We start from the raw sequence: 10,578 nt of genomic DNA on the forward strand, positions 1-10,578 counted from the left end.
AATCTTGACCATCTGACAAGAACCTGAGGTCAGTTCAAATCTAGGACTCGTCTAAACTTCAGCATTTTTACTTTTTCTTGTGGGTCAGAAATCCTGAAACATAAGACAGACACCTTACATAAATTTCCCCAATTTAAAATGAACACAAATGTGATTTCATCAGGTCTATTTAATTGAAGCAAATGTAGAAATAAAACCAGCATATCCAAAAAGGTCATCCAGTCCACTAAACAAAGTAAGCAGCTAACTCAGCCATTTTGTCTTTAGGCCTTTTGGGAGGTCCGCGACGTCCCCTTCCTCGCCCTCGTCCTCGTCTGGCGCCTCCACCTCTGTGCATGGGGTGCCTCATGGCAGCATGTTTGAGTTCCACCAGATCCTGGAAGAGCGGATCGCAGAAAACGCAGCCCGTGTGTTGCGTTTCACCGTCCGGCAACGGGGTGCGAGCTTTATTGAAATCTACTGTGACCAGGGACGCGTCACACGCATCACAATTCTCTTGGGCAACCTGAACAAGTAAGAAACACACAACAATGAATTATGGATTCGCCAATGAACCGTCACTCTGCATTTAATTAACCAAGAGTTTTACCTGCACTCTATGTGCATGTTCAAAGAAATGAACAACCACGTTGCATTTGTTGCAAGACATTTTCCATTTTGGCCCCGAAGTTGGATCCAGCACCAAAACGCCACTGTCACACTCCACGCATTGTCCAATACCTAAAGAGTTGAGTGAGTGCTGACAGGAAGGATGGGTGCATTCATTGCAGCCAACATCTAGAATAAGAATGCAAGACATTCGAAAAAACAGGATTTAAATATACACATTAAATACAATTAGTCAAAACCATTTGATAAAATCTCAATTATACTCCTATTTTTTCTACAAAGCCTTTTTGTCATTTTGCAAGATTCTAAATGCATCTTACTCTTTTTTGTGTCCCTGAAAGGTGGGTTGCTGTAGCAGTACGGACACAGTGGGTAACTTTTCCCTCGGGTGCCTGAGGTCCACAGTACAAGTTCAAAGTCATCCAATGGACAGCGAAGTTCCTTGTACAGTTTGATGGCTCCATTTTGGGGCAAACTATAGGTCTCATCGCAGTGGGAGCAGTGAAGCCGGCTTGGTTTGGCCTGCACGTTAAGGTAGGAATGTCAAAGGTTTACGCACAAACATAAAACACGTTACTATAATTATACCCCTGGAGAATAAAATGTTCTTTTTTTTGTATTGGACAGAATTGATTCATCTGATCAATGGCCTTTAAATATTGGAAATGTGACTCACTTTTATTTTTTTTTTCTTGTCTGGCAAAAGGCTTTTAAGTACTTGACAATGAACAGAAAATAACTAATTCATAACGGACAAATCCCAGCCAGTCGATGACGACGGAAGCTACTTTATATGCAGTTTTTTTCTTCAACCAGTGCAGGGACACCTAGTAATTTTGCTTTTCTGATTCATTGTATTTCAAATGGAGGATTTAGTTTGAGTAAAGTTTGGACTTTTCATTTGTCAACTTTAAGAGAAATCTAATGCATAGTGTAAAAAAAAGGGAAAATAATCATTCCAGAAAACTTAGCTAATTGCATATTGAATTTTTTCAGTTTTTATTTTGCTTTCTGCAACTCCAAATGAAAACCTTTTTTTTCTCCAAACCTCATCCTTTTACTCACTAATCCAATCATATTCAAATAATTAAATAGCCTCCCTTTGCTTACCAGAATGAATTTCATGAAACGACGACACTTTCCACAACGCGACATTGGCTTTCCTGAATCGGCGATTGGCGAAAAAGACACTTCCATCAAATCATCCATTCCTGTGAATCCAGAGCACCATCTTATCCATTCAGAAAAGGGGGTTGTCTTCAAGGCATGGCTGGAAGTCAACTCACCACAGATGGAATCCACAAAATAATGAAACTTCTTCTTGAAGATTTCCAATGCATGTTGGAGTACGTCCTGGAAGTGGGCCTTCCCAAGTGCAATTAAGGTCAGTTGCTTTTCCACCGCACTGCGAATGCTAGGTAGGACCAGCTCTGCATCTGTCATAGACACAATAGCATATGGCTGTCTATAGAGTCGCTTTGACAAAATATTAAACAAGGCATGGAGAAAGTTTGACATAATCTGAGACCTATCTTGTAGTAGCCGTGGACCAGGACAATGCCCAGGTTTGTAGGCTTCAATTTGCGTCCATTCTCAACGGTCACGTAGTTCCTTTGACAGACGTTGTTGATGTGGACTGGAATGCTAGCATCTGTACCTGTGGGAGAAACACAAAAAATGTGGATGTTACCATATTTTGGGGGGGAACCCAGACACAAATATTATCAATATACTAATATTTATAGTAGACACTGAGTGCTGAAAAGTACCAATGCCGTGTTTCTCCATAAGAGTGATGAGTTCAGCTTCGGTCAAGTAGTCTGGAGGACCCGTCTGCTTTTCCAGCAGCTTGATATCTTCTACCATGAAAACGTCACCACTTTCACAGTCGGGCAAGGCTTCTTCCAGAGGGATGCCCTGCCATGGCATAAAAGTTGTGAAACCTAGGAAAAAAACAATAGGTGAGCCTGACAATATCGAGGAAGCAGAGAAGAGTTGAGCTGGTGGCAGTAAAAAGTTGTTTTTACTGAAAGATTTACCAGGGGAGATGAGTGTTTTCCCACTACACGTGAATACTTCGGTGCCAATGTTGAAGACAATAGTTGTCTGGAGGTACTTGCAGTCCGGGCTGACAGTAGCTATGAAATGTTGTGTTATGTATTCATAAAGGCGCCAGCCATCGCTTCCTGTGGTGAGCAGAGGGAAACCGCTCAAAGTTGAAAATGTCCTGAACTGTGCCAAAAACGGATTGGATTTTGTTTGGAACCAAATAAGTGTGTTCAGTCACTTAACATTTTTTTAAGAATTGACTGTCAATCTAGCAAGTAGTATACATTATTGAATCGATACTGAGGGACTCTGAATGGTCATTGAAGGGTGAATATTTACAGGAATTTGACATAAACATATATGGGAATATTTTTCCATATCAAATCTTAGCTCTGAGACGGACCCAATTCTACTTCTGAAGCAGCACGCATGGGAGTTATAGGTGGATGATCCCCAGCATCAACTCCTTTCTTGGGTTGGTTTATTCCAGCCGAGAGGAGATTTTTAACCTGGTGATGAAACACACATGTTTGGGGTGCGTTATTAGGATCACAATGCAGAAATTGGGAATCAGATGGGACTTTAATAACTGATAACTTGTGCTCTCACCTCCTCTCCCCACCAACGATTGTTGATTTGTTGTTTCAGAGTTCCCTTCAGGTCAAAGTTTTCAGGATAGTGTGTTGTTTCTGTGCGAGGATAGCTAATGTAGCCCTGAGTGTACAAACGCTCAGCAATTTGCATGGTATGCTGAGGACCCATACCTGGGACACAAAAAAAAAGAAATCAGATCAAAATACTTCACTGCTAACATTCCTTTTTTTCTATTTATTGTACATTTTTATAGGCTGGTGTGAGACAGAACTATATCATGTAGATGCTGGCTTTTTTGTTCTCAAGTAGCAGAGTTACTAAATATAGACATTTAACACAAGGAATATCTAAAAATACATTATTTTAAAAAAATATCATACCTAGGGAAGAGCTTGCCACTCTCAACATTTCTACAGTGTTTAAAGCCTGTGGTCTCTGCTTGGCCTTCTCCTTCTTTGTCACGGACTCCACCTGGATTAGTACAAATGATAGGATTTTCATATTTTCTGACATCATAACAAGTCGAGCTTGGTTCTCTAGTGACAACACTGGCAAACCGAAGACAGCAACTCATTGACAGGGATATTATACATATACAGACTACTACTTTATACTTGCCAGAGCTTCCTTGGATGTCTTGACCAGGTTGACAAACATTTGTCCCACCTCCTTGTCAAAGACCTTAACCCGATTCCAATCAAGAGTCAGTGGATTGTCCTTTCCTTTAAACACCTAAGCAAAAATGAAACATTTGAGTACACCGCTAAAACACTTGTTGGTATGAAAGGTGTCTGTGTTATTCACTTTTGCTTGTATAACCCAGTAGTTCTCCGGTTTAAAGGACTGGATTTTGTCATGACGTTCCACGCAGAAGCCAAGAGTTGGGGTCTGGCAGGGTCCAAATGATATCAGAGTTGAGTCCAGATTTCCATACTTTCCTTGGAAATATTTGGTTTGGAAGCTGAGAGTGGGGTGACATGCAGATTGAAGAAATAGGAGTCACATTGCTGTGATATGGTGAGATGGAGGGACAGAAAATGAGTTGGGACGGAAGACAATGTACCGAGTGAAGGCGCAGCCAATGCGTAAATCCAGTTCTTGGCGCGCATCCACCGAAAGGGCTTCGTTGCGGTTGGGTTTTCCCAGGGTATTCATTGCCTTCCAGATATCGGTATCAGTTATGGAGCTAAATTTGGCACGATAAACTGTTTGCTCCTGAAGCGCCGACTTCATCACTGGTTGGACAGCATCGAGGACCTTGGTGTAAAAAAAAACCCAAACAAAACATTCTCATAAGGTTAATTAGTTAGTGATCGACAAATGTTTACTAATGGAAGGAGTTCTCTACTTTGCGACCATTAGCACCATTGACATAAGAATACAAAAATGTTTAGATGTTAGTCTGACCTCAAAACAGATGTTCTCGCCTTCTTTATCACAGTCCAACCATAAAACCAAGTAGTCACAGCCTCTGGCCTCCATCTGACAAAATGAGAATAGGCAAAGGGTCAAAGATACAAATCTAGAGAAGTACTACTCATCCAGAAAAAAATATATTTGACATACTTGTAGGAATTTCACCATGTTGAGTTTGGGGTTGACTTCTTTTTTTTCAGTTGGAGCTTGGCTAAAAAGTTCGGCGGGGTCCACCTTATCCCAGTTGTTGTACTTTGCTTGAAGAAAAAAAAAGGTATTATTTTCAGTGGATTTTATCATTAAAAAATTGAGAAGTCATTCTTGTGAATTACATGCTTGATAAAAAATTATTATTTTTCCCTTTACAACTTTAAAATGTTATTGAAAGCTATAATGAACACGTTTTTATTGCATCGTGCATGGGCCATTACAAAAACACGATGCAGAATAATACTATGATACAACTTTATTTGAAACCATTAGTAATAAAACCAAAACCAGGCATTACTTTGAAGAAGAATTCAATGGGTTATCAAGTCACATTTTCAAATAATACCCACCAATAAAATCCAAACTCATCACATGTCCACAAACAGAAGTCATTTTGTATCGGACTGTTTGGTCCTGGAAGCTGCCGGTGAATTCGTGCACGAAACATGATGCGTTCAGACCCTTGCGACTTGTGCAACTTCCTAAAAACAGAAAAGGGAGTCTTAAAGACAAACGTATGGCACTTTAAACAAAAAAAAATCATAAAAAAATGACATAAATATGAATAAAAGAATAGAATACATTTAATCAATTAAATGATCCAATTCGATTGTGTATACAAAAAAATGGATCTTAATTGAGGGAGTATATGGCTACTAAGTAATTCTAAAAAATATAAATACGAGTAAAATTTGTTGGCCAAATCTTAAGAGTTTATAAATACACGAATGCATAAATACGCAGAAAATGACGACATCATCTTCATTATAATGAATCGAGGCTCTTTTATAATTATTGAAAATACATTTCTCTTTCCAGGAATAAAAAGTGCTTTCATTTGCCACATTGCGACATCCACTGTGAATAAAATTCTTCCCTCAAGGTTGAATATTAATTGATAAGGGACGTGAATGTAAAATCATGAGCAATCCACGTCCCCTCATCAACATTTCGTACCGACTGATGACGATTGAGAAATGCATTTTAAAATTCATCTGACCTACGAGCATGTACAAACACACGGGGATAAAAAGGGCCACATCAAGAATGGTCGCCAAAAGTCTTGCCAAAGGATGCAGTGAAGACCAAAGACGAAAAACAACATCAAGAACTAAATCGCACAATTTTAATCGAAACTCTCTCGTTCTACCCCTGAAAAATCTAATGGCAAGGATTCAGGTAAGTGGCATTTACAATTTATCGTGTTGAGGACTAACAGTGTTAGTAGTATCTGTATATGACAAACTATAAATACAAAATCCTGTGTTATTTTTTTTGTCTTTAGCTGCTGCGTGTATTTTTGCTGAGCTTTCTAGCTGTCCATCAGTGCCTGACTATGACACTACAGAGCCAATGTCTGGATGATTCCATCTGTACGTACAATTTTGAGGATTACTACAGCCAGATGGGTAACTTGCCCAACCGCATCAATGAGCGCAGTATCGCCCCCTGGGAATATATGTGAGTAGTATTTCTTTGCATGAAATAAGTAGATATATATGGGCTGCATGACTGAAATACTTGATGATGATATGATGAATGATCACATCCATTTTGCCGAGGTAATCACGTTGATTTTAAAGTACTGGTCCTTTTTACTCTCTCCCTTAATCAATAGAGGGCAATTGTTGTTATTTAGGCAGGTTAATTAGACCTAAATCTTTGGCTTGCCCATGGATGGTAAGTAATATTGAGAAAAGAGGCTGGATACAGCATATTCTACATTTTAAATGTAAATATTGCTATCATTCATTATCACATGGTCCCCCAAAAAATAATCGTACAGCCCTAGTGTGTGTATATATACACACAACTGTGTACAGTATGTATATGTGCATGCTCACTACTTTTTCTGGTCATACTCTGCTCCTTAGAAAAAACATAGACTTGAACCGGATACCTCAGGTGATAAGTGAAGCCAGTTGCCACACCAGCCACTCCTGCAGGGGTCTCGACAATACTTTTGGTCTGGAGACCATCCCCGTAGCCCTGAGAATGCCCGTCCTTAAGAAGAACCCCAGCTGTTTTCCGACGGCAAGCTACTCCTTGGAGTTTGAACTCATCAACATTGCTTGTATATGCGCTATTGCCAGACACAGCTGAACATGGCGGTGGATGACATTGTCATCTCCTGCTAATGTTAACTGATGAAAGGACTCGGGAGGGGATTACAAAGATGGAATTCATATTCTGACAGTCTAACTGTGTGCATTGCCTAGTGTCAGAAATAAAAGAGTCAAATAAACTACAGGTGGGGTTATTTATTGACGGTATTAAATCGCAATGGATTCTGATTCTGTGATGGCAAATTTTCAATTATATTATCATTTTGATGCAATCATAGTTTGATTGAATAAGCAAATGCTGCTTCTTTGTCCCAAAAGAATAGATACTAGACATTTTGGGAAAAGGAAGATCTAACTTAACAGTGATTAGTTTTACTTCTGCACTATTACTTGTCCATCAAGTTTTTATTCCTGGTCCAACACCCAATAATTTATGAATGAAAATGACACATACAGAGATTTTCTCAACTAAAGCAAGAATGCATTTGAACATAAATCCTTCTGGTTCCTTTGGTCAATAATACATTTGCAAATGCATGCGTGAATATAATCGATTGTTCAAATTAGCGCCTTTGATTGTGCAAAACATTGAAATCTGATGGTATGTTTACAACTTGAAAGTACACGGATAGGAACATAAATGTGGATTGAATGACTATCTGTAGAGATTAAATGATGTATCGGTACAGACCTTTAGAGAGAATTTTGGCTATTGACTGAGCCAGAGAAGGCTTTTCCGCCACCATCAAAACCGTCCTCATTTTGCATTAATTGGAAAAAAATAATACAAAAAGTAGTTGCTCCTATCTTCCTGGTCACTGTTCAGCCTCTTCTTCTGTTTAAACTAGTATTTAACAATTTTTCAAAAATGCAATACTCCCATCTACTGGACTGGCTAGTGTGAACCCGAACAATCGCGATTTTGTTTCGCAGTTTATGTGTTTCATGGGCATTTTTATTCATGTTGTTTTGAACAAAACACCATATGGTTTATAATTACTATAAACTAGCAATAATAATGTCCCTTCCATAGTTACCCCATGATTGTTTACAAACAGCAGTCTAACGTCAAATCGATAAGGATCTTTATAAAAAAAAAACAACGCAGCAATATTTATTTTTATGTTCTCAAAAAACTCGGGTGCTTTTATATAAAACATTTTCTATATATATTCATAAAGAGGAACACTGTATATATTGTACTTTAGGATAAGTGTTATAGATATCGTAAATATTGGACTAGATGTGTAAAAGTCGTGAAGTAACTGGCATGTTGCATCTTCTCTAATGTGCCCTACTGCTAAGTAGAATATTTGATTTTTGCCACTAAAATTCTATTAGCTTGCTGAAGTCAAGTTTAAAAATGATATTTTTATGAGAAAAATATTTTGTAGGCAAAGATTTAGATTAGTTGTTGAATGTTTAAATTGCAGTAAATTGATCGCAGCCAAACCATTTGATGCAAAATGGCTTACTGTTAACGACGGTACCCAGTCAGATGACAGGGCGTATCATGCATCTAGATTCGTAGCCATGATATTCGCCATGCGTGACGCCTTTCTTACGTATTGTTGCATGTAACGCTGTGATTGGCCAGAATTATGGATGAGGTTCCACACTGAGGGTCGCTCACGCTTCCTGGCATACAAGCGACACAGCAATACAACTGAATCATGATGGAGATGAGATGCTCATATCTCGTCAAATCGTTGGTATTTCTTCTGTTTTGGTTAAAATGCGAGGGGAAGGAGTCGGAGTTTCAAGATGTCACCTGCGGTTCACTGATAAAACTCTTGAACACCAGGCATAGCGTTCGTCTACATTCCCACGATGTCAAATATGGCTCAGGTAGGCTAAATGTTTCTGTTAATTGAGGTGAATTTTAAAAAAATATCATATATAACTGTATTAATATCTAAGTCATTTTTTTTTTTATCATGGTATATGCTATCCGGCAATTTAGGATAACGATGTGCAGTAGTAGGGTGACAGCAGGGGATTTTATTTTGTATGTATTAAATAAATAACTACGTCCACAATCTAGGAATGTTTTGATCTATCTTGTCTCACGACTCAGGGTTATGATTCAAAGGTAGTTGGAGGGCTAGGAACACTGGAAAAATTAAGATAACCCCGTCTCTGCAAAAATATGATGCCTGTTTTATAATTCCCATCAGCATGTTTCATTCGCTTCTGAATTTCAAAATAAAATACATTCATTATATGGCTGTATTTGTCAGGGAGTGGACAGCAATCTGTGACAGGAGTGGAGAGCGCCGATGATGCTAACAGTTACTGGCAGATACGAGGAAAGCCCGACTATCCCTGTCGGCGTGGAACAGCAATTAAGTGTGGTCAGGCTATACGATTCACACACCAGAAGACCGGTCGCAACCTTCACACACACCACTTCAACTCCCCGTTGTCTAATCATCAGGTAAGAAATGTTCATTTAATAGGCTTAGGAGTTTTGCTTGTATTTTTTTTACAGTGCGAAAATTCCCCAGGGACCTAAAGATGCACCATAATGAGATCCCTGGGTAATTCATAAAATGTGCCAAGTGAGAAACTGTCTTGCAAACCAGACAAAAGGATAATATAGATGAATCAAAAACAGTTGTTCCAATGGAAAAATTCCCCCAAAATGCTGTACAATTGACCAGATTGTTCTATTACAGGAGGTCAGTGCATTTGGAGAAAATGGCGAGGGTGACGACTTGGACGTTTGGACAGTGCAATGTGATGGTACTCACTGGGAGCGTAATGACGAAGTCCGATTCAAACATGTAGGTACCAATGTTTTTCTGAGCGTGACGGGCGAGCAGTACGGCCCCCCCATCCGTGGTCAAATGGAAGTGCACGGCATGCCCACTCCAAACCAGCATAACTGGTGGCAGGTTATGGAAGGTGTATTCATCCAGCCCAGCCAGGATCCCTTCCATCACTCTGCCCATCACACTGAACTCTGAAACAAAATCCACTCATCACAAAACTTGTCCATGGCTGTGCTTTGCTAAATTATTTCATCCGGGTTATGATTTGGTCCCTTTTTCCCCGTGTTTGCATTTTTATAAGTTCGGAGTGATGTGTGGTGGAAACATTTTGATATTAAATCCTATTTCAAATATTTTCAAAATAGTGGGGCATTATGTTTATTTTAGTTATGCCTGTTTGGCACATCCAGGTTTGTACCGCAATGACTGGGGTTTGGGTGTGTTCAAAAAACTAACTTTGGGTACTTTCTTTTTCCATCTTTGGTGATCCAAATAATGCTAACTTGCAATTCTATTAACATTAGTCAGGATAACTCCAAAAACAGTTGTCAAAGAAGGGATAACTGCTGTACTGTAATTAGTATTGCACCTTGGTCAATATTGACTAATGTATACAAATTTAATTCAGAAACCTGAGAACTAAAAAGAATACATTGCGTGAATAACTGGTGATAAACTATTGTTTCTTATTGAAAAACTGTACTTGTTTGTACATTTCAAATAAAACCTAAAACTGGTTTCTCCCAGTCTTTTTTTTTTTCCTCCCCCAAAATGCTTATTCCATATTGGATAAAGCAGTATTCAATCAAAAAATATTTATATTGGTAGATAAAATTCAGTGTGGTTCAGCATGGTTAGAA

At 38.9% G+C, this 10,578-nt stretch overlaps 3 protein-coding genes across 3 annotated transcripts; 2 read left to right on the forward strand and 1 right to left on the reverse strand.

Moving 5' to 3' along the window:
* Positions 1-154: 154 nt before the first annotated feature.
* Positions 155-7,802, reverse strand: LOC144196039 (DNA topoisomerase 3-beta-1-like). The gene is made up of 18 exons (XM_077716013.1): positions 7,636-7,802; positions 5,229-5,360; positions 4,819-4,925; positions 4,660-4,734; positions 4,316-4,509; positions 4,057-4,213; positions 3,871-3,984; positions 3,633-3,723; positions 3,268-3,422; positions 3,062-3,167; positions 2,649-2,795; positions 2,379-2,552; positions 2,138-2,266; positions 1,896-2,045; positions 1,720-1,820; positions 930-1,131; positions 590-777; positions 155-505 (listed from the first exon to the last, which is right to left on the reverse strand). The coding sequence occupies exons 1-18, from the start codon at positions 7,703-7,705 to the stop codon at positions 227-229; spliced, it is 2,571 nt and encodes an 856-aa protein (XP_077572139.1). The 5' UTR covers positions 7,706-7,802; the 3' UTR covers positions 155-226.
* On the forward strand, positions 4,864-7,088 carry LOC144196062 (uncharacterized). The gene is made up of 4 exons (XM_077716051.1): positions 4,864-4,942; positions 5,698-6,057; positions 6,164-6,339; positions 6,753-7,088. Exons 2-4 carry the CDS (start codon positions 5,887-5,889, stop codon positions 6,979-6,981), a joined length of 576 nt encoding a protein of 191 aa, XP_077572177.1. The 5' UTR covers positions 4,864-4,942; positions 5,698-5,886; the 3' UTR covers positions 6,982-7,088.
* A 727-nt stretch (positions 7,803-8,529) lies between the features above and the next one.
* LOC144196060 (stromal cell-derived factor 2-like protein 1) lies at positions 8,530-10,455 on the forward strand. Its single transcript, XM_077716049.1, has 3 exons — positions 8,530-8,792; positions 9,185-9,381; positions 9,623-10,455. The coding sequence occupies exons 1-3, from the start codon at positions 8,618-8,620 to the stop codon at positions 9,911-9,913; spliced, it is 663 nt and encodes a 220-aa protein (XP_077572175.1). The 5' UTR covers positions 8,530-8,617; the 3' UTR covers positions 9,914-10,455.
* The last annotated feature ends 123 nt before the right edge of the window (positions 10,456-10,578 follow it).

The sequence above is a fragment of the Stigmatopora nigra genome, chromosome 4 (assembly GCF_051989575.1).
Source record: "Stigmatopora nigra isolate UIUO_SnigA chromosome 4, RoL_Snig_1.1, whole genome shotgun sequence".
In the NCBI taxonomy this organism is placed as follows: Eukaryota; Metazoa; Chordata; class Actinopteri; order Syngnathiformes; family Syngnathidae; genus Stigmatopora; species Stigmatopora nigra.

Bases quoted from the DNA above. Each gene is read 5' to 3' on its own strand.
- LOC144196062 (XM_077716051.1), top strand. From the start codon at position 5,887: ATGTACAAACACACGGGGATAAAAAGGGCCACATCAAGAATGGTCGCC. The intron at 6,058-6,163 runs GTAAGTGGCATT...TTTTGTCTTTAG, and splicing joins ATCTAATGGCAAGGATTCAG to CTGCTGCGTGTATTTTTGCT. The intron at 6,340-6,752 runs GTGAGTAGTATT...TCTGCTCCTTAG, and splicing joins ATCGCCCCCTGGGAATATAT to AAAAAACATAGACTTGAACC.
- LOC144196039 (XM_077716013.1), bottom strand. From the start codon at position 7,705: ATGAGGACGGTTTTGATGGTGGCGGAAAAGCCTTCTCTGGCTCAGTCA. The intron at 4,735-4,818 runs GTATGTCAAATA...TCATTTTGTCAG, and splicing joins ACATGGTGAAATTCCTACAA to ATGGAGGCCAGAGGCTGTGA. The intron at 2,796-3,061 runs GTCCGTCTCAGA...TGCTCACCACAG, and splicing joins TGCTTCAGAAGTAGAATTGG to GAAGCGATGGCTGGCGCCTT.
- LOC144196060 (XM_077716049.1), top strand. From the start codon at position 8,618: ATGATGGAGATGAGATGCTCATATCTCGTCAAATCGTTGGTATTTCTT. The intron at 8,793-9,184 runs GTAGGCTAAATG...TGTATTTGTCAG, and splicing joins CGATGTCAAATATGGCTCAG to GGAGTGGACAGCAATCTGTG. The intron at 9,382-9,622 runs GTAAGAAATGTT...GTTCTATTACAG, and splicing joins CCCCGTTGTCTAATCATCAG to GAGGTCAGTGCATTTGGAGA.